Genomic DNA, 20,875 nt, shown 5'->3' on the forward strand with positions numbered 1-20,875 from the left:
TGGGGGAAGGGCTGGAGGGGATGTGAGACCCTTTTCGGTCACTCAGCGCTGCACTGCCTCACAAAAGTGGTCACACCGCCTTTGCTCTGCCCAATCCCGTCAGACCTTGGAAGCTCAGCAGGGAAGGGCCTGGTCGTACTTGGATGGGAGACCGTTTGGTAACACCAGGAAGCCTGAGCGAATGTAGTGAGTGGTTGGTGGTGGTCGGAGGGGCCGATGGCGCAGACTGGTTGCCTCGCTTCCGTCAGTCTACCCCAGGGCAGCTGTGGCTACAATAGTAGCTTACCACAACCGGGTATGGAGTGAATGAATAATGCAATGTAAAGCGTCTTTGAGTGTCCAGAAAAGCGCTATATAAAACCAATGCATTATTATTATTATTATAAAAGGGAAACGTGGAAGAGCCTGGTCGCTTCTAACTTCACCCCCGTCGGGCCCAAAGGAATGGATGGAGAAACAAACGTCTTCTTCTGAAACACTGAAGAGGCATCACGAGCCCCCACATTAGCAGCTCAGTGTCGGCGTCACAAGAGGAGCTACAGGAAACAACTAAAGGGACACATGAGGAGAAGACGGTGAAAGACTGTTGTGGAGCGGAGAGAGCTGCGCAGGAGGAAGAGGAAGGTGAACGTGGAGGAGGAGGAAGAGGAGCTGACCAGTGAAACAGGAAAACAAACCCAGGAGGCGCTGCACCGTTTCAGAGGATCACTGACGGCAGGATTATGTTTTAGTCAAAACAGTTAAAGAGGGGGTGTTCTGCTTTAAAGAGGGGGTGTTCTGCTTTAAAGAGGGGGTGTTCTGCTTTAAAGAGGGGGTGTTCTGCTTTAAAGAGGGGGTGTTCTGCTTTAAAGAGGGGGTGTTCTGCTTTAAAGAGGGGGTGTTCTGCTTTAAAGAGGGGGTGTTCTGCTTTAAAGAGGGGGTGTTCTGCTTTAAAGAGGGCGTGTTCTGCTTTAAAGAGGGGGTGTTCTGCTTTAAAGAGGGGGTGTTCTGCTTTAAAGAGGGGGTGTTCTGCTTTAAAGAGGGGGTGTTCTGCTTTAAAGAGGGGGTGTTCTGCTTTAAAGAGGGGGTGTTCTGCTTTAAAGAGGGGGTGTTCTGCTTTTGTCAGTCCCACAGCACCAGTCTATATCTCACTACAATGATGACAAACCTTCTGTTGGTCTGTAAATGCAGTAAATTAGAATAACTGCCTTGTATAAAATGTCTCTCTCAAAATGGCTGTAGTGAATGTCTTGAAATCGGCCTCTGTCTCTTTAAGAACCTCTGAGCCTTTAGACACGCCCCCTCCACACGCTGTCTGTGGCATCAGTGGGGAGGGGGTTCTGCTGAGGAGCAGTGGTTGGTTACTCGGCTGGTGACCAAAGCTCGGAGGCGTCTCCAGGAGGTGGGGGCGTTCCTAGGAGGACTCAGGCAAACCTATCCCTAAAATGGCCGCCATCAGGCAAACCTATCCCTAAAATGGCCGCCATCAGAGTTTTTACAGATTACTCAGAAATACGTGAATGTGCCAAGGCAACACTTCAGCCATGTTTTTAATGAGGGAGGGACAGAATAACAGGATGGAAAGCTTGAAAAAGTCTTTAATAAACTCTTCAAAATTAAGTTTTTCTCAAAGTGCTTCACGATGTAGTCTCCAGAAATGGTTCTGGTAACGCTTTATATAAAGCCGTGCTCTTTAAAGAGACGATCCAGAGTTTAAAAATGTTCAAACTCAGTATTTTCCTCCCCTACATGTTCCTCCATGTCCTAATGTGTAGAATGAGCTCAGACCTGTTCACCACAACTGCCTCTAAAATCCTGCACTGTCACTTTAAAAGTCGTTACTTTGAGTCCAAAGTGCCGTCATGCACGAGAAGCTGTAGTTACACGTATGACCTGAGGTGGCAGTAGTGAGTATAGAATGGTAAACTTGCATCTAGTCCCCTTAGGTAATAATAAGATGTTAAGTATTAACAGTTAAAGCAGCACTAAGTAACTTGTTAACCTTTGTTTCCATAGTCTCTCTGGATGTAATACAAGTGTTAGTGGGATGATTGGGGGGGTGATGTTGATGTTGGAGACTCATTACCTGCAAAGTGACAAATGTCAAGCCTTTGTTATAATTTTGATGATTATGGCTTAGTTAATTTGTAAAATATTCTAATTTTCTAAGTTTTAGGGTTTTTAGGAGCTGAGCCATAAGAACAAATAAAGGCTATATAATCTCACTTTGCATGTCCTGAGTCTGTCCTTTATTGGTTTCACAGTTTAAGTTAAATAACAGAAATGAATGCACTTTTTCATGATGTTCTAATGCACCTGTGTATGAGATGGAGAAAGTCCTGACCTTTGCTGCAGTGCTTGGTTTTCTCAGATCAACAAACCAACTATGTTAAAAAAAAACAGGCTTGAATCCGAGTTCCACAAACGTCCGGCTTTATTAGAGTTAATGAGAAGCAGAGCGAGCAGTGTTTATTCAACAGGTCCGTTCGTTGGATGATAATAAATTCACCATCATTAGTTTTCCATGTGAACGAGCTGGATGTCTCGTTCAGCCTCTCGCCTGAGTGGTTGGTTGTGGAGGCGGAGGCGTCGCGGCAGTCGGGACATCCAGCCGATGCGGAGCTGAGTGACCTGGCAGACCGGCCTGAGCGCGGCCACTGGTGCTTCTGGAGACGGCTTTGAGTGGCCCGGCTGGAGCGGCTGGAGCTCCACTTCTTAACTCAGAGAAACTGTGGAGAGAAGGAACAGGTGCAGCGACAGATGATCAGTGAAAACAAGTGGTGCACATCAAACATCACTGCGAGGGAAAAGAAAAGATTAGGTTCCCTGTGGCAGCTTCTCCTGAGGCATCTTTAGCCACAATGAAACAAGAAAACAGATCAAATCAATCCATGAAACATCAACATGAAAAGTTATTCATTTCAGTGAGAGGCGAGAGTGCAGATAAAACACTTTCAGGATAAAAAGATCTGCTTTCAGCCTGGATTTGAACATCGTCAGAGTCGAGGCCTGTCTCACATCCTCGTGGAGACCGTTCCAGATCAGTGGTTCTCAACCTGGGGGTCGAGAGACAAATTTGGGGGGTCACCAGATCATTTAGATGAAATGTACATATTTTTATTAGCAGATAACCTAATATTTTTTTGTACCAAGTTTACTCTTTTACCCAAGTGCCACCATTTGTTCATAGTTTGGTGAATTCATTTCAGCCGTTTGTTTTGCTTTTCTTTGTTTTTGAAGAATGATGTCGACTAAAGTTCCTATTTCTCACGGTGTGACTGGGACGGGGGTCATGAATCCCTTTACCGGTTATAATGGGGGTCGCTGTTCCAAAAGGCTGAGAACCACAGATCATAGCATGATAGTGAAACGCAGCCTCACCGTGTTTAGTCCTGACTCTGGAACCACCAGGAGGCCCCTCCCCTCCCTGAGATGGTTCATACGGCTCTAACATGTCAGATGGACTTTGGTGCTAAACCATGAAAAGACTTGTAACGAGCAGAGCTGTTTTAAAGTCTATTCTCTGAGTGACAGGAAGCCAGTGCAGAGACCGGAGCACTGGACTAATATGGTCGTGTTTCCTGGTTCTTGTCAGGACTGGAGCAGCAGCGTTCTGGATGTTCTGGAGCTGGACATGTAGAGGCCAGTGAGTCTAACTGTGCCCCTCGCGGTGACTGAAAAACCTTCTCTTCGTGTCTGTGGAACAAAACCAAAACCAGAATGTTTCGCAGACACTATATGAGAATGTATTAAAGGCACTGCTTTATCTAGGGAGTTGGGTCTAACTCATAACCCTAACCCTAACCCTAACCCTCACCTTTTGTCATTTTTTCGTCCATTTTTTGTCACATTTCCATCATTGTTTTCGTCTCAGTTTTGTTGCTATTTTTTCACCTTTTTTCCAGAAGCTTTAGGATTGGGGTAAAGCCAAACTGGAGAAAATGTGCTCGGTTCAGGTGGGAGTTAAGGGGTTAAACAAACTATAGAGCTCATGTTGAGAAACAAACATAAGAAAGGATAATTTCAGCAGATCATCCCATAATATAATGTTTCAATCACAAACTTAAAAGCAAAAACATTTCTCAACAAAATGCGATTCGACACAATAGTCTCAGTTGTCGTATGTGCAGCTAAAGAACCAAACACTGATACTGACTGCAGGATCGTCTCTGTCTGTTTGTGTTTTAAATAAAGTGTTTCAAACTTGACCACACATGTCTCACTGATGACATCACTCCAGAGATCAGTAACCAGGGCCGTCGTCATGGCAGCGGTCACTATGGCTCTTGGTCGTGGTCGGAGGCAGACGCAGGCGCCAAACAGGCGCAGGCGTCGCGCTCCAGCCCGTCACCCCGCCCCCACACAGGGGCGGAGCGATCGGACAAAAAATGGACCTTTTTGTCCATTTTTTTAGGGTTAGGGTTAAGATTAACCCTAACCCTTTTTTTGTACATTTTTTGTATCTTTTTTTTTTTTGTATCTTTTTTTTCTCATTTTTTTGTCAATTTTTTTGTCACTTTTTTGTCACTTTTTTGTCAAATTTCCGTCCTTGGTTTCGTCTCAGTTTTGTTGCTAAAACATGAATGAACATATCTTTGATTAACATGATGTAATAATGATGCTCAAAATTGCACATGGCCCAGGAGTGTGACCTGTATCGCCCATTCATAACATTCATTCATAAATCAGATCAAATGCATGAAAAGGCTCTAAAATGTAGAAAATACTGTCAATATTTTCAGGAAATACGACCATATTAGTCCAGTGCTCCGGTCTCTGCACTGGCTTCCTGTCACTCAGAGAATAGACTTTAAAACAGCTCTGCTTGTTACAAGTCTTTTCATGGTTTAGCACCAAAGTCCATCTGACATGTTAGAGCCGTATGAACCATCTCAGCCCTGAGAACTTCAGGGAGGGGCCTCCTGGTGGTTCCAGAGTCAGGACTAAACACGGTGAGGCTGCGTTTCAGTTTCATGCAGCTAAAATCTGGAACAGTCTTCATGAGGATGTGAGACAGGCCTCAACTCTGACAATGTTCAAATCCAGGCTGAAAACAGTTCTTTTTACCTATAGATGGCCTAATCCAATCATTGGCCCTAACCTTAAGGTCAGTGGACCCATGCCTAAACCTAAGTTATAGGAAGGACCATTTTAGTTCTACAAAAAAACATCATTTTTTGCATTATGGATTATGTTAGCTTGTTATTTTAGTTTTTTATTTTGGTGTGTACAACACGACTGGGAAAACCTCATGGTACAACTTGCAGCAGATGTGGCCCGTGCATTACCGAGCTCCACATGGGAGGTGGGTCTAACTCATAAACCTACTCCGCCAGTGCCTATCTGGTGTTGGAAATGCCAGCGTTCATCATAAGACGCCTTTGAAGCCAATTGGGGAAATACCGTAAGACGTGCCTATAATTTGCCATGACAAGCAGTCATGAGGACATGTGCACTGATGCCTGAAGAAGGACTATCTGATCCGAAACGTCGCGACCGTGCACAGAGGGGAAAAGCTCACATTAAAATCCACATTTGGTCAAGTTTGATAGAGCAACGCGGGATTTGGCGCACAGTATAAAGGAGCTCACCAAGCAGGACGTAAGAGCGACTCAGATCAAAGGATGATACACACCAGGGGGCGCCGAACCCAATTTTAAGGCAATTTAGCCGACATTTAAAAACAATTTGATATTTAATTTAATTTTACATTATCAGTTTATTCTGTTAATTTCTCCATTAAACCAAGTTGAGTTGGGGGATAGACGGCCTAATCCAATCATTGGCCCTAACCTTAAGGTCTGGTTCTCTCCTGGTTCCAGCAGCTGTTCAGGCCACTGACCTCAGCACTGACCTCAGTCCTGGCCTCAGTCCTGGCAGAGGGTTAAACAGACGGGTGTCAGCTGAGACTTGTGGAGTGTGTGGATTTTTGTTGTTTTTTGCTAACCTCGCTTGGCTACCGACCAATTATCCATCCAGCTGAAGAGACCAACCAGATTGACTTTTTAAAAATGATTTCTTCCCTTCCAGCCCCTGTGTGCGGCGTCCTCCAGAGGGCATGCTGCCAGCTGTCACCTGCCCAGTGCTCGCGATGAGGCCCAGAGCAGCCCCACAGAGGAGGCTCCAGACCAGCCTGCAGCCGGTCCCTCTGCTGGAGAGGGGGGGTCCCGCTCCTCCACCGACACCCCGTCTGTCGGCAGCGTCGGAGACACAGGTCTGACAGGTTTTACACAAGTCTATAACCAACATTTATATCCCGTAATGCTTTTGATGTGAACATACGCTCGTCTCGCTCGCGGAGACTAGATTAATTTGTGTTTGGTCTCCGCTGATGAAACATGTTTGTGTAAAAGCAGCAGCTGGTGATTATAAAAAACATCAGATCTGTTTGTGGAGGCAACAGGTGCAGCAGTAGGTGATAAGCTTCAGAAAAAACAAATAACATGTCATTTTTATACACCATGTTGGAAAAGAAAGGAAAATACTGGGTTTCCTGAGGCAGCTTCTTCCAACGCATTTTGTCCAGTCACAACAATGAGGCACAAACCTGACCATCTGTTTTTAGGGCTGAGATGTTGTACTTTATTCAAAATGTGCTTAAAGGCGCTTTACCTGAACGTAGCTCCCCAAGTAATGGAAAGACATTTCATTTGCCCTGTAGACACTGTACATCTAATTATAAAGCATTTGAATGAAGAGGTGGATCTGGGTCTACACTGCGTTCCAAATTATTATGCAAATTGGATTTTTGTGTCAAAAAGGTAAAAAAAAAAAACAATAATAATGAAACTCATGGATGGTATCGTGTCTTGGGGCTCTATGAATCACTGACATTAATCTCAGAGACCTGGGATGATCAGTTGGTGCTTTCATATCACTCCGCACGTACGTAGCAGCGACACTATCTGTCCCGTCACTGAGAGAGAAGTCGGGGAATCGCTCGTGAAGTTATCGTGAGTCTGACTTTAAGATTCACCTCCATTCCTCCAACTGCGCCTTCAGCTAAGTAGCTAGGCTAACTGCTAGCCTTGCTGCTTCTAGCCTAGCAAAACGTTGCCGAGCAACGCGCAAACTTTTGGGAACTATTTGTCGCGGAAGTCATTAAATAAACCTTTCGAACTTCATAAAAGTGTACGAAGTTTATGTTGTGTGTGTTCAGTTGGAAAATGGCCGAATAATAAGCGGATCATGTCATGGATCTATTAGAATGCTGGTCAGGGACCGCTTCACGTCGGGGTCCGGTTCGCCCTGTCGGTGCTTTTTTTCCCGATAATGACCAGCGTTCTATACATTATCCCTGACTTAAAACAGTAAAAAAGTAGAATCAAATAGAAGTAGCACCATAAAGTAGCTAAAAATGGATGTATAAATGAAAAACATACGATGTAAATCACGTGGGGGCAGATGTTCCAGAGTCTTCTTATATCATCCCATCACTTCAGTTCCAAAGCCCTGCCAGTGACTGCACCCCCACATCATCATCTGCAGTAACACAGCTCCCCTTGTTGTGTCCAGAAGGCTACAGTCACCAGCTGGTCCAGGCCGAGACCCCACAGGAGCCGCCCCCGGCCTCAGACCTGCCCCCCGGCCCCAAGTCCGACTGCAAGGCCGTGGTGTCCGGACTCCTGAGCGGGACGCCGGTGAAGTGGGAGATGGAGTTCGACATCGCGCCGTATCTGAACGGGCGCGAGCGGGAGGAGAAGGTGCACGAGGAGCTGTGGAACGAGACCTTCCACTACCTCGCCGGGCGCTCCATCATCTACGACTTCGAGCACATGGCGGAGAAGGAGCGCGAGATCGAGCACGGTGCGGATCCACGACCGAAACATTGTAAATAAATAAACCATAGGCTGTCGTACTCATGTGTAAATGATTGTTCTCCAGGCTCGGGGAGGAGGTACCAGACCTACGCCGTCCACTCCAGCAAATCCTGTAATATTCTGAGCAAATTCACCGCGTTCGTCCCCATCGACCTGGACACCAACGAGTATTTGCCCACATGTATTGAGCACATCAGCCACGGTGAGTCCCATGGATTGATGGTGAAGTGGTTCCATCCCGTTTATCCTCCACTCACGTGCATAACGCTGAAGTGTGAGACAAATTCAATAGAACAGCTTTCTCCAAAACGACGGATCGCTGGATCAGGTGCACGTTTTATATGACAAACTATAGGGGTGATTTTGTACAATACTAGACTTAACCTTCACATGAAAAGTATTTGTAAAGTATTAATACGTGGGTTATAGTCCCCAAGTTAGTACATGACTGTCTCGTGCTTCACAGCTGGAAGGTCTAGGGTTCGATTTCCATCTGGACGGGGCCTGGACATGTTCTCCCTGTGTCTGCGTAGGTTACTCCGTTTCCCCTCACCACAAAAAACATGAGCAATAGGGGAAATGTCCATCCAGGTGATTGTGACCAATCCAGCAAAAAAATGACAAAAGTCCGGCAAAAAAGTGACAAAAGTCCAGCAAAAAAGTGACAAAAGTCCAGCAAAAAAATGACAAAAATCCAGCAAAAAAATGACAAAAATCCAGCAAAAAAAAGACAAAAATCCAGCAAAAAAAAAGACAAAAATCCAGCAAAAAAAAGACAAAAATCCAGCAAAAAAATGACAAAAATCCAGCAAAAAAATGACTAAAATCCAGCAAAAAAATGACTAAAATCCAGCAAAAAAAATGACAAAAATCCATCAAAAAAAGACAATAATCCAGCAAAAAAAAGACAAAAATCCAGCAGAAAAATGACAAAAGTCCAGCAAAAAAATGACAAAAATCCAGCAAAAAAATGACAAAAGAGCAACAAAAAAGTAATAAAAAAGTGACAAAAACACATAAGGGAAATGACAACACTGGCAAAGAGGAGCGAATGCATTTGGTTTTGGCGGGTGGTCAGAGGTTTAACAGCGGCGTCAAATGCAGACAAATGTAATTGTCCAGTTATTGCATAAAGACAAATAAAGCACCTTAAAGGGACTATACGGAGTTCAAACATGTTAAAACTAAGTATTTTCCTCCCACTACATGTTCCATGTCCTAATGTGTAGAATGAGCTCAGACCTGTTCACCACAACTGCCTCTAAAGTCCCGCATGTCTCTCAAACAGTTGTTACTTGGTGATATTAAGCCATTTTGGATCAATAGCAGCTTGTCGGGTGGCAGGACATGAAGCCACAAGACAAAGTTCAGTGTTAATTAATAAAAAACATGGCTGTGTGCGTCAGACAGAGGTTTGGTTTCAGTAATTGATCAAGTAAAGAAGATTAATCCAAGGCTAAATCATGACTTTACAAGGGCTCCACCCTCAAACACTCACAGTTTGTTCAATTCAAGATATAATAATACACCGCGGTGCCCGAGTATTACACGTTTAAAAGTATTTGAATCCCTCCCCTGCAGGTGAAGTGCTGAAGAGAAGCTCCCGCTCCAGCTCTCGGTCCGGGAGCAGGAAGAACCGGGGCTACTCCATCGGCCTGGGACGCTCTCAGTCCGGGGGGGTGTCAGAGGACGCAGAGGACGGACCACAATGCAACGGTAAAAACAGGACACGATGATCAAACCCCACAAAACAACAGGGCTTCAGTGCATGGGAGGACTCTTGTACATGTTTTGGGTTTGATAAGAGAAAAACCAAAAGCTCCCGGGGGAAATAAACCAACTCTGCACAGGAAGGTCCCGCATGGTTTGGGGACACAGACGCCCCTGGACTCGCCCATATATGGTCATGTTTGAAAAGGGGGAAAACAATAAGGAGAAAAATCTCAACTTTCTTTAATTATTCAAAAACGACTTTAACAAACGCTGAATTATGAATATAGTTTCTACTAAATAAAGATACACAGACATGGAGAGGAGCAAAGCAGTGTAAATGTCGTCTTAATTTTAGTCAAAGTGATATTTTTGTGACTAAAATTGGACTAAAGCTAAATTAAAAGTTTCTCATGAGACTAAAACTGTGACTAAAATGTCCAGATATTTGAGTCGACTAAAATCAGACTAAATAAAAATGAAAAGGAGAGACTAAAATCATCCACACTTGTATTGAGCGTCTGAAAGAGCCTCAGATCGTGTTTAAAGGATCAGCTTTGAGCTTTGTTCATGTGGAGCAGAAACATGAAGCAGAGGAACAACATTAAACATGATTAGAATCAATATTATCAATGCAAAGTCCACTCAATTAGTCTGAAATTTAGTCGACTAAAACTAGACTAAAATTGAAAAGTTATTTTTTTACTAAATCTCGACTAAAACTAAACTAAAATATGTTTTCAAAATGAACACTGGAGCAAAGTGGTTCAACAGCCCATAAACACATTAATAACGGAGAATGCTAACATAATGCTACATGTTAGCATCGGGCTAATGCTAACGGTTAGCTAGCGCTAGCTACAACTGCCGTTTTTTCGCTTCTACTGAACAATCTGCTGTGAGAAAATATCCATATGGGCCCGATTTACACTTGACTTTATGTATGTGATAAATAAGTTCATTTTCCACCAGAAAATGGCTAAAAAATCTCTAAAGATTCTATTTTCCCCCTCGGCGAAGCCCCGCCCCCTTCTATGACGAGATGCGTCTGTATCTACTGAACCTGGGACCTCCTGGCTGTGGGTGCAGAGGGTTAGTCGTCATGGCAACACAAATCTGCTCAGGCTGTGATGCCCACTCACATGGAGCACAGAAACGCATTGTTGGTAAAAAAAAAAAAAAAAAAACCTCTGTAAAACACGTCCGAAAAGGCAAAGGCTGAAGCTGCTGATTTTGCCGAACCTTTTCACCTTTTCACCTTTTTTACATTTCCATAGGCTTGAACTAAAAACAGTTTCTAAAGTGGAGAAAATGGCCGTGGAACAGCTCCGTTACTGCTGAGTTACTCACTGTGGTGTCCAAGTGTTTTAATGTGAACAATAACTCCAGTATTTGAACTTTTAAAATCTCCATTAGTTTACAACTGCTGCTAATGGGCTTGTGCACAGTGACCCCACGTGTTTCCGCCTGGACAGTCAGCCAGACGCTGTCCTTCCTGTCCGTTATCTCGTCCCATTAACATGAGCAGGTCCCACAGAAATGAAGCCATAGCTTAAGATCTGGTAAAGGACAGAGAGTAAAAGCTCAGATGTGACGGAGCAGGTTAGAAAATATTACATGAGACGTAACGACTTCACTGGAGGAAACTCCGTGTTCATAACGGTGGATGTTTTTGTCTTGAGGCTAACGCGGCGGCTAACACAAAATAAAAATAAAACTAGCGCAAAGTTTTGAACGAGCGCAAAACAGAATGGTCCTGTTAGTTTAAATAATATTGACTTTTTTTCATGTTATATTATCATTTTTTAACACTAGCCTTTAGCTCTAAGATGAAGCTCCGCCCCTCACAAGCGCTGGCGTTTCCTTTGGGGCAGATTCACAGTGAACATGATGTTTGTAACACGTTTCTGTGACTCCATCAGTGACTCGTCCTTCACCAGATCCTGAGCTTCTCTTTATGTGTGCGGGACCTGCTAGTTGTGAACGTAAACGATCAGCGACAGGAAGTCCAGGTCTGACTGTCCAGGAAGACGTCACGTGGGGAAACTGTGCATAAGCCTATCCCATAATGCTTAGCAATATGACGTCACATTCCCGAACTCTATACAACTCCAACGATTACATTTCATATTTCGCAGCATTACTTTTTTTTTTAAATGCTCAGGAATTCATGCTCCTCGAAGGGCCACATTAAATCATCTCGTGGTCCACATATGGCCCGCGGGCCTTGACCTTGACACATGTGCTCTAAGCTCATGCAGAGTGTTATTTGATTCCAAACACGTTAAAAGTTCAGGTTAAATCGGCTTCGGGAGCTTTACAAGAACATTTTGTGGAAAAATGAAATATGTTAAAATGCTAAAATCTGTGTCACCCTCTGGCCTGACTTTATTTTTAACACATGAGCGGCGCCCCCTACAGACCGTTTCCTGATCCACACTCGTCACCCTCTGCTTTTTAAAGCACTAAAGCAGGATGCAGAGTATAACCTTAAAAGTGAGAAAGTTGTTGTCAAGAGACCGACTTGCACGACATGTAATGGATCTATTTATATCACGTGTTTCATGTGGAGGTTCTCTAAATGTTATAGAATTAGTCCTTTGGTGGCATAGCAACAGCAGCACAGACGCCCTCTCACACTTAGCATCAGTTTGTTCAGGAGCTGAGCTGAAGTATGAAAGGAAGAAATGTGAAGCTACATTTGTGTGAGTGTTTGTCGTTGGTGTCTCAGCAGGAGAAGACGCTGCGTCCCCGTGCAGCACGCCCACCTCCAGTTGGGAGAGATGCAGCTTTGCAGAAGGTAAAAACCCCCAAAGACTCTGTCAAAGGAGCTCACATCATCCACGACAGGCCACGTAAAAGCATCGACTTCATGTTCCCTGGTTTTACAGAGTCATGTGGAGCCGACACACGTGAGAGGAGCTTACATTTCGTTAGCCACGTAGCATAATGGCCTCGATCGTGCTTCAATGTTGACGACTTAGGCAATTATGCTACGCGGCTAACGATTTGCATGTTTTTAAATCATTTCTACACTTTTTATCGACAGATGAAGCACTATTAGAATATAATCGTCTGAAATGATCACTGTCAACCTTTATTTAGCCCCTGAACTCCCGCCTGAACCGAGCACAGTTTCTCCAGTTTGGCTTTACCCCAATCCAAAAGCTTCTGGAAAACTGAGACGAAAACAATGATGGAAATGTGACAAAAAAGTGAGAAAACATTGACGAAAAAATGCCGAAAAATTGATGCAAAAGGGGCAAAAATGTCACAAAAATGTCACAAAAAAATGACAAAAATTGGATAAAAAATGACAAAAAATGTATTAAAAAATTGACGAAAAAATGAACAAATTGTGACAAAAAATGACAAGAATATTTGACAAAATTTGACAAAAAAAAATACAAACAATTGACTGAAAATAACAAAAAAATGACAAAAAAATTTGACAAAAAAATGACAAAACTGAGTTGAATACCCAACAAAAAAATGAAAAAAACCTGATGACGTGAGGAAAAAGATCCTCTCGGTTCAGGCGGGAGTTAAGAGGTTTGCGTGGAGAGTACCCCGGCTATGGGTCCGTTTGTCCGAATAAACCTGAGCTCTTGGCAGAAGCCTGACTCGGGATACACTCACTACAGCCTCAGACGGGAAGTCCCTGCCGAGCCTCTTATGGTTTCTGGGGTCACCTTCTTAACGTCGTGGTAGTCGAGTGGGAGACTTCCAGAACTGTAGTGAGGATTGACAGTCTAACCTAAGACTCCTGGTACATTTACTAATCCCACAACAATACACTTTCACACCATCACCAAAACCATTCAAAACATCGAGATATCAGGATTATGCAATTTAGTTGTCATAATAAAAGGACACTTAGTTGTAGTTTTAGGATCCAATCAAATTATTTATTTCGCAGATTCAATATTCCAAATTCCATATGTCACAGATTCAATATTCCAAATTCCATACAATGCAACAGAGGGACAGAGACAGAACACCTTTACTGTTTATGCGCATAAGATCAGAAGAAGAAGAAGAAGAAGAAGATCTTTATTTATACAGCGCCTTTCACAGACATGGTCACAAAGCGCTTTACATGAGACACTTGTACATTCACTCCATACTCGGTGGTGGAAAGCTACGTTTGTAGCTTCAGTTCCCCTGGGGGAGACTGTCAGAAGCGCTTTCGTGACTACACACGTCTGCGCCAACGGACCCTCTGACACCACCATTCACTCACACACATCATTCATCCTGGCCTATTGTGCATGTTTTTTTTAGTGCACAAGCCTGAAGGCCCGCCGCTCATTTTGTGCAGTGATTGTAATCGTAAGACTAATGTGGTCTGGAGACAACCCTGATCTTTCACCAAAGTCAAAAGTGACCAGATCTCTTTAGAGGCCCAGTTGCCGGAACACACAACTCTCTAAATGAGTAAGCAGGTGAACAACTGGTACCCTCTGCTAAGTGAGAATCGTGCCCCAGTGAAGGATAAGTGCTTTATAGTCAACCACAAAAGCAGATCTTACAAGTATCAGATAATGCGGTCGAGCCCCAAAAATCAGGCCTTACCCATGCGCTCTCGAACTCTTTTAGGTGAAAATGTCTCTGTCACCATCCGTAAGACAAAGTAGGAGAGAAGTGATGGCCCCCGGGGTCAGAAAACATCCATGAGCCGTCAGCCAAGTAAACTTGTTGCGACCAACGTATAGCTGTCAGAGCAGCCGTATTTATCTACTTTGTGAAGGACATAAGGTCTACGTCACAAGCGGGGGGATTTTTGCAACCCACAATGTCAGAAGCGGGGGGGATTTTTACAACCCACAACCACGTCCCTTCTTCTGAGAAGGCTAGGTGCGAGGTGTTTCCTGTTATTTGATAGCGTCGCGTCAGAGACGCCAACTCTGCTTACATTTCCAATGGAGCATAGAGGGCCATCACTCCCCCCGTTGCACAATCTCCTCATGAGGGGCCACCTCTCTTCCCCTGTTGCACAATCGCTATCTTACACACACATCATGTACCTGGTTACAACAATACTGATCTGAAAACCTGATCAGATAAATGAGAAACAACAAAACATTTTATATCCATTATAATCATTTTTATAGCATTGCTTTCTTTGTTTTATCATTTTTATAGCATTGCTTTCTTTGTTTTATCATTTTTATAGCATTGCTTTCTTTGTTTTATCATTTTTATAGCATTGCTTTCTTTGTTTTATCATTTTTATAGCACCCTGGTCCTGAAAGGGAACCTCGGCTAGGTATACTCTTTTTTTATTCTTTTTATATTAGGGTTTCCTCCATTTTTTCCATTTATTTATAAACATTACTCCCTGTACCTGATATTTTATTCTTGGTATTACTGCACATTGTGATACCAAGGTTCCAGTCTATATACATTTTTACAAGCTGGATTCATCGCTTGTTGAGAAATACATTTTTCTAGAAACACCTTTATAAAAGTACGATTTAAGCTATAAGTCGAAATTAATTACAGTTTTTTTCCAAGCAAGCAAGTGTCACTACAGTAAAGCAAGTTAACCTGTGATAACCATTGAATGAGAATTGAAGCCTCTGGTAAACTTTTGTAAACTTGGTATGTTTCTAACAATAACCCACATGTTATATCTTATTTTGGTAAAAAAGGAAAATAGATTCATGTTAAACTTCATCAATCATAATAAAAGCATTCACAACAAATATTCAAAGTCTTAATAAAAATAAACAAATATTCAAAGTCTTAATAAAAAAATAAAATAAAAATCAATATAACAAAACTCTTTCTTTTTATTTTCTGCAGATATGCTCATTTTTATAACGCCCTTTTCATTGGGAACTTTTGTGGGAGCAAGCGAGGTTAGGGAATCTAAACTACTTTTTATACTCCTTTATTTTCTATCAGACCCTGTTTAAGGCATCTTCCTCCACATTTTTAAGTAATACAACTCTCATACAAAGCATTTGAATCGTTTAGACAGCCCAAGCCTGAACTGTCTGCTTTACCTCAATTTCCCCTTTCTCAGCATCGGTTCTATCACATCAGGAATGATTACTCCATTTTCACCTTTAAACCCCCTGTTGGACAGGTACTGATATAAGATCAGGAATTGCAGCTAAAAAGAAGCCCAAAAAACGCCACTCTTCTACATCCTCCTCTGGAGTCATCATGACTGATGCCTTTCTAACTCCCCTTTTTTACTTAGATGGTTTACATGCTCTTAGTTCTTTCCCTTCTCTCAGTATCCTCTTGAGGAACTGGAGTTGGAGACCGTTCAGTATCCTCTTGAGGAACTGTCGCTCCAAGTGACTTCGGATCCCTTTCATGTTTGACATTGAATTTCCTAATCTCCATTCTTAGGTCTGTAAACTTCAGACTTTCGTCTTCCTCCTCTAATTCACTTTCGTCTCCCTTCTCTGATTCTTGTACTGCCCTTGCTCTTTTGCTTTTGTTCATTGGGCTGCTCTCAGTTACCGTTTCAACCTTAACCACTGGGTGAGGTACTTTATTGGTTAGTTCTGATTTACCTGAAGGGTCTGGTCTATCTGAAGGGTCAGGATCTCCTAAGGGTAGTTGCCTCTGTATTGGTGAGCGTTTCTTTTCAGGTACTCTCTGGCAATACTCCCCCACATCTCCTGGTTCTTCTGGGGTTCTTTCTGATAATTTTGCTGCCATTCGCCTAAGTTTAGGATGTTTGGTCCATCTAGTTTCCCCATATTTGTCAATTTTCTCCCAAAGTTCAATGCTTTGAGTCAGAACCTTCTCTTCGTGTACTTTGGTCACTCTGGGGAAAGCCCCTTTATCCATTAAGGCCCAGAATGGAGGTGATTTATCTTCTGTTAGGTAGTATTTTACTACCTGTTCCTGAGGGTTAATTTTCTCGTGATAGGAAAGAATCCTGTCCCAGATATCTCCGGCCCAATAAACCCACACATTTTTACGTCCGCTGTACTGACTTTCTCCCATAAGATGCTTTAGATGAGATCTAGCATCCCAACCTTCACTTCCCAATCTTTCAATTTTCCTTAGTTTAAGCCAAATTGGCCACATCTGTGTGTGTATTTTGTCGCTATATCCTGGTTCGGGTTGAGTGCCTCGTCTCCTAAGGTGAACTAGGCAACTTTTGCATTCTTGAGTACCCATGTATTCAGTGAGGATGCCTGGTTTAACCCTAGGCTCCATGTGCCATGTGTCGTCCTCCTTGTTACAATGAACTGAGTCACACCTCCATTGAGTGCCACTGGTTTGAGTGCCATCTACAATTAACCTGTACCGAGAAATGGTTCTGACTTCAACAACGCGATCCCCTGGTGTGGCTGCATCAAAGTGTGGTTGGTCATCAACAGCTGGACCTCCTGCACACACAAATGACCATCTTTTACCTCCACCTTTCTCGCTAGGTATCTCCTGATACCACAACCAAGGTCCGTCAGTTATCTGCGGGTCCACAGCTGCTGCTGGAACAACCATGAACTTCTGCTTCATGAGATAACATCCAATTGTCTCTCCAGAGTTGGAACAAGCATCAATCATGTTAGTATCAAAAGCACAAATAGATTCCAAAGTCTCTGGTTCAAGGCCGTTGCCCTGCACGTCATAAATCCTCACACAGTTCTGCTGTCCCCATCCACAGTCGTCCATTCCCAGGATGCCCCACGCAACACCCTGCATTTGAGCAGTGCGTAGGCCAACTGGGTCTTGAAGAAACCTTCTCCATCCTCTGAGCATGTTATGCAAGACAGTATGATCAATACATCCAACAGGCCGATGCCAAGGTTTAGCAAATAATCCAAGGTTTCGAACATCAGGAACTATATCCTTTATGGAGGGCATGATGGTTTCTGGCGGATCTGCAGCTTCCCCCTCCCCCTGTGGGTCGTAGGTCTGGATGATCTTAGTGACCTGAAGAATCATCTCGAGGTCAGGAACAGGCGGGGCTGGCTCCTCATCCTCGGTGATGTTCGACATCTCCTTGGGTGGGTCGTAGGCCTTCTGGAGACGGTGGATGGCCCAAAGTAGTCGACACTGCCTGGTAATCTCCTTGAACCTGCGCCAGTCCTCATTCACTTTCTCCTCGGTGTCGTGGTAGTAACGAGACTTCTCCTGCGCGTGTTCTCTCAGTCGTGTTCGATTCCAGGCACCGTTGATATCTGGCCCAGCTGTTTTCGTCAGCCTCTCCTCGAACTTCCGCCACGTTCTGGTCCTGTCAAACTCTGCTGCCTGTAACTCCTCCCTCTCTTCCTGATCCATAAGGGCATGGCCCCAACATTTTGGACTATGGTGTCTATTTGGTGTCTTGCCTTGGAAACACTTGTTTGCTAACGTGTCCCTTTCAACAAATCTGGGGTCAAGGAATCTATGAGTAAGTCTAGGCCAGGTCTTTTCTTGTATTAAAGCTTCAACATCTGTTTCTAGCATCTCCTCGAGGTCCCTGCTTTCCTCCTCAGTAAACTCATGGTTAAGACACTTCCTCTCCCATTCAGTGGGGGCTTCAATGAACATTCTGAACATGGCAATCTGTGTTTCTACAGCTTCTCTTGATGCTTTCCCTGATGGTTCCTCTTTTTTAGCTATTCTTTCTACCTTTTCCACGAATTCTTTTATCACCATTTCGGATCGTTTATCAGACATTAGGGGTAATCCTCCAATAGTCCTGAGGGAGGACATATGAACTGTTGTTCCATCTGGGTCTATAAAGATCACATCATCATTTCCCCATTCCCTGCGTACTTCTTCTGTACTCTCTTTCGATTCTACATCTATCTCTTCCTTATCCCCTTTCTCCGTTGCTCTCCTCTCCCAACATGCTTCCCCCATCATTCATGCTGTCCTGTAACCCAAAGACAAGCCTTCATTCATTAACTTCTTCAACACTACTTTTGATCCTAATGCATACATCCTGCATACATACTTTCCATTCACCCATTCACTACTACGGAGTGTGCAAAATTCTCCAAGTCTTCCAGAATAATGTCTTCTGGTAAAAGCTTGGGCGTTGAATCCAATAAGTCTTTTTGTATATGTACATCGACATCGAGTTAATCGCTCTATTTTCTCATCAGCGCTAAGATCTAGTTCTACAGTGTTACGTCCTCTAGGTTTCCCTGGCGCCATCGCACAGATTTTCCACCATTTGTTAGGATTTGAGAAATTCCAATGCATCCAGATTTTGTGCCCATTTTCAGTCTCTATCCAGACCCTCAGAGGAGTTTCCCCAGAAGCCTCTGTAACACCTGAAGCTGGTGGTTCTGAGTCCTCTGGGAGCTCTGGTGATACTGCCTGAACAGCCTCTGTTGACGAGGTCTCTGTGGTGAGCTCTGGTGATACTGCCTGAACAGCCTCTGTTGACGAGGTCTCTGTGGTGAGCTCTGGAGATACTGCCTGAACAGCCTCTGTTGACGAGGTCTCTGTGGTGAGCTCTGGTGATACTGCCTGAACAGCCTCTGTTGACGAGGTCTCTGTGGTGAGCTCTGGAGATACTGCCTGAACAGCCTCCGTTGACGAGGTCTCTGTGGTGAGCTCTGGAGATACTGCCTGAACAGCCTCTGTTGACGAGGTCTCTGTGGTGAGCTCTGGTGATACTGCCTGAACAGCCTCTGTTGACGAGGTCTCTGTGGTGAGCTCTGGTGATACTGCCTGAAACATAGCATGCATACATTAGAACAAATAGCGCAGCTGGTTGTCCCCATATGAGCATCAATACCAGTCCAACAATGAAACACCCAGTTTCCATTAGTAGTCCGAGCCACGTTTTTCTGTTGTTTCTTGAATTAAATTTTCCAGTTGACTTTCTTTTAAGCGCAAAGAAACACAACATAACCCAGCAGGCTCCTCCTATGCCTAAAAGGGGTTCCACAAAATTTGGGATAAATTTCAACTGGACCTTAAGGGTCTGTTCAATAGCCTGTTGAGCACCGTACACAAAGAAACTAGCTCTCCATACATTAGCGTTTTTATCATACAGGCTTTGTGGTATAAACAAACGGTGTTGAATTAGAACTAACACCAAATAGAATACAGATCCATCAACCAAATTGAGCCCCACCAGGCTCCTAGTAACCATAACAACGCTAATGGCCAAGATCACCAGTAGAATTATTATGGTTCCCGTCGCATTCCTATAGTTACGGTTAGTCAAGATTCTCAGTATTGAAGTTAGAATTGGTATTAGGAAAAGCCATCCTACCGCTGAAGTAGCTACAGTCCCTCCCGGGTCTGCTTCGGAGTCGGTTGCGTTATTGGTTGTCTGGTTAGAGGAAGCCATTCAGTCTGCAAGGAGGAAGTGTATCCTGTGGAGCATTAACCCAGAATGAGCGGTGCTTCCGTGTCAGGGTTATTATTACGTAAGGGGTTCCCGCCTCCAGCTAGGGGCCTCCTTCTTCCCTCTCTCCCCTGCTCCAGATCTTTATGAATGAGTTTCTTTACCCTGGCAACTTTATTTTGTTTAACCTTTTCCTTTTTCTTCTCCTTTACATCCTCATATAATTTTCTAATCATCAACTTAGTAATCTTTTCCTCCCTCCTGTTCTTGTGGTCTGAAATCCATCTACATGGGATGCAGCAGATTTTCCTGAGACAATTTAAAACTGCAAGAAATTTCCAAAATATTGCCAGTACTATAAGCACAGCGATGGCTATCATTATCCATTTTAAGTACCAAAAGACTTCTTTGACCCACCATTGCACTGCCTCTGCTGTGTCCACTACGCCTTGCTTGACACCATGTACTGTGGCGCCCAATAACATTGCTCCTGCCAGTCTCCATGGTGAGACACCCGAGGCTCTGGGCCAGACGTATGGTCTTCTCGTATGGATGCCCAGATCAGAGCAGTTAAACAGATCATCGGAGGTCACTGTTGAGATTGTTTCCTCCAATGGCTGACATGATCTAGAGGCCGCAGCTGGGATCCACCAGGGGTCGGATCGATTAAGATTACGTGCAGCCAAGTCACTTTCAAACTCTGCTTTTTCGGTTGTTGTAGTGTCCATGATCTGGAAGCCGTTTTTTCGGCATAATACGTTTTTAGTGAACATGTACCTGTCCCTCATTAGCCCCCCTATGTCTACACCTTGTAGCCATCCTATAGACGCTACACGTTTGGGCCAGTTGGGGACCCTATAATGCTTCCCTGGAATACTGCACGTCTTTTGCCGGTTTTTATCTAGGAAGGCTCCTGAGCCAAAGGCGTATGTTGAATTTGTTAATTTTCTTACTCTTACCATCTCGGTTTTGTTTGAGGAGCAGGCCCACGTTTTGTTCGGTAGTAAATAACATGGTTGCCATTCATTCTCTGCCAGCGAGTATCGTCTCGGGCGTCCAGTATACGGGTTCGCTTCTTCAACTAATCGCTTGCCCTCCG

The 20,875-nt window shown here is 43.9% G+C and overlaps 1 protein-coding gene across 1 annotated transcript in view; it reads left to right on the plus strand.

Annotated features, from left to right (window-relative positions):
* Nucleotides 1-4,243: 4,243 nt before the first annotated feature.
* Nucleotides 4,244-20,875, plus strand: part of LOC306964274 (von Willebrand factor A domain-containing protein 5B1-like) — a gene marked incomplete at both ends in the record, with an annotated part of 34,985 nt that continues 18,353 nt past the window's right edge. The window contains 6 exons of the mRNA XM_079558267.1: nucleotides 4,244-4,291; nucleotides 6,010-6,193; nucleotides 7,495-7,785; nucleotides 7,864-8,001; nucleotides 9,381-9,515; nucleotides 12,244-12,309. Coding sequence (XP_079414393.1) covers nucleotides 4,244-4,291; nucleotides 6,010-6,193; nucleotides 7,495-7,785; nucleotides 7,864-8,001; nucleotides 9,381-9,515; nucleotides 12,244-12,309 — 862 coding nt within the window. The remainder of the gene's footprint in view (nucleotides 4,292-6,009; nucleotides 6,194-7,494; nucleotides 7,786-7,863; nucleotides 8,002-9,380; nucleotides 9,516-12,243; nucleotides 12,310-20,875) is intronic.

This window comes from Gobius niger (genome assembly GCF_951799975.1).
Source record: "Gobius niger genome assembly, chromosome: 6".
In the NCBI taxonomy this organism is placed as follows: domain Eukaryota; kingdom Metazoa; phylum Chordata; class Actinopteri; order Gobiiformes; family Gobiidae; genus Gobius; species Gobius niger.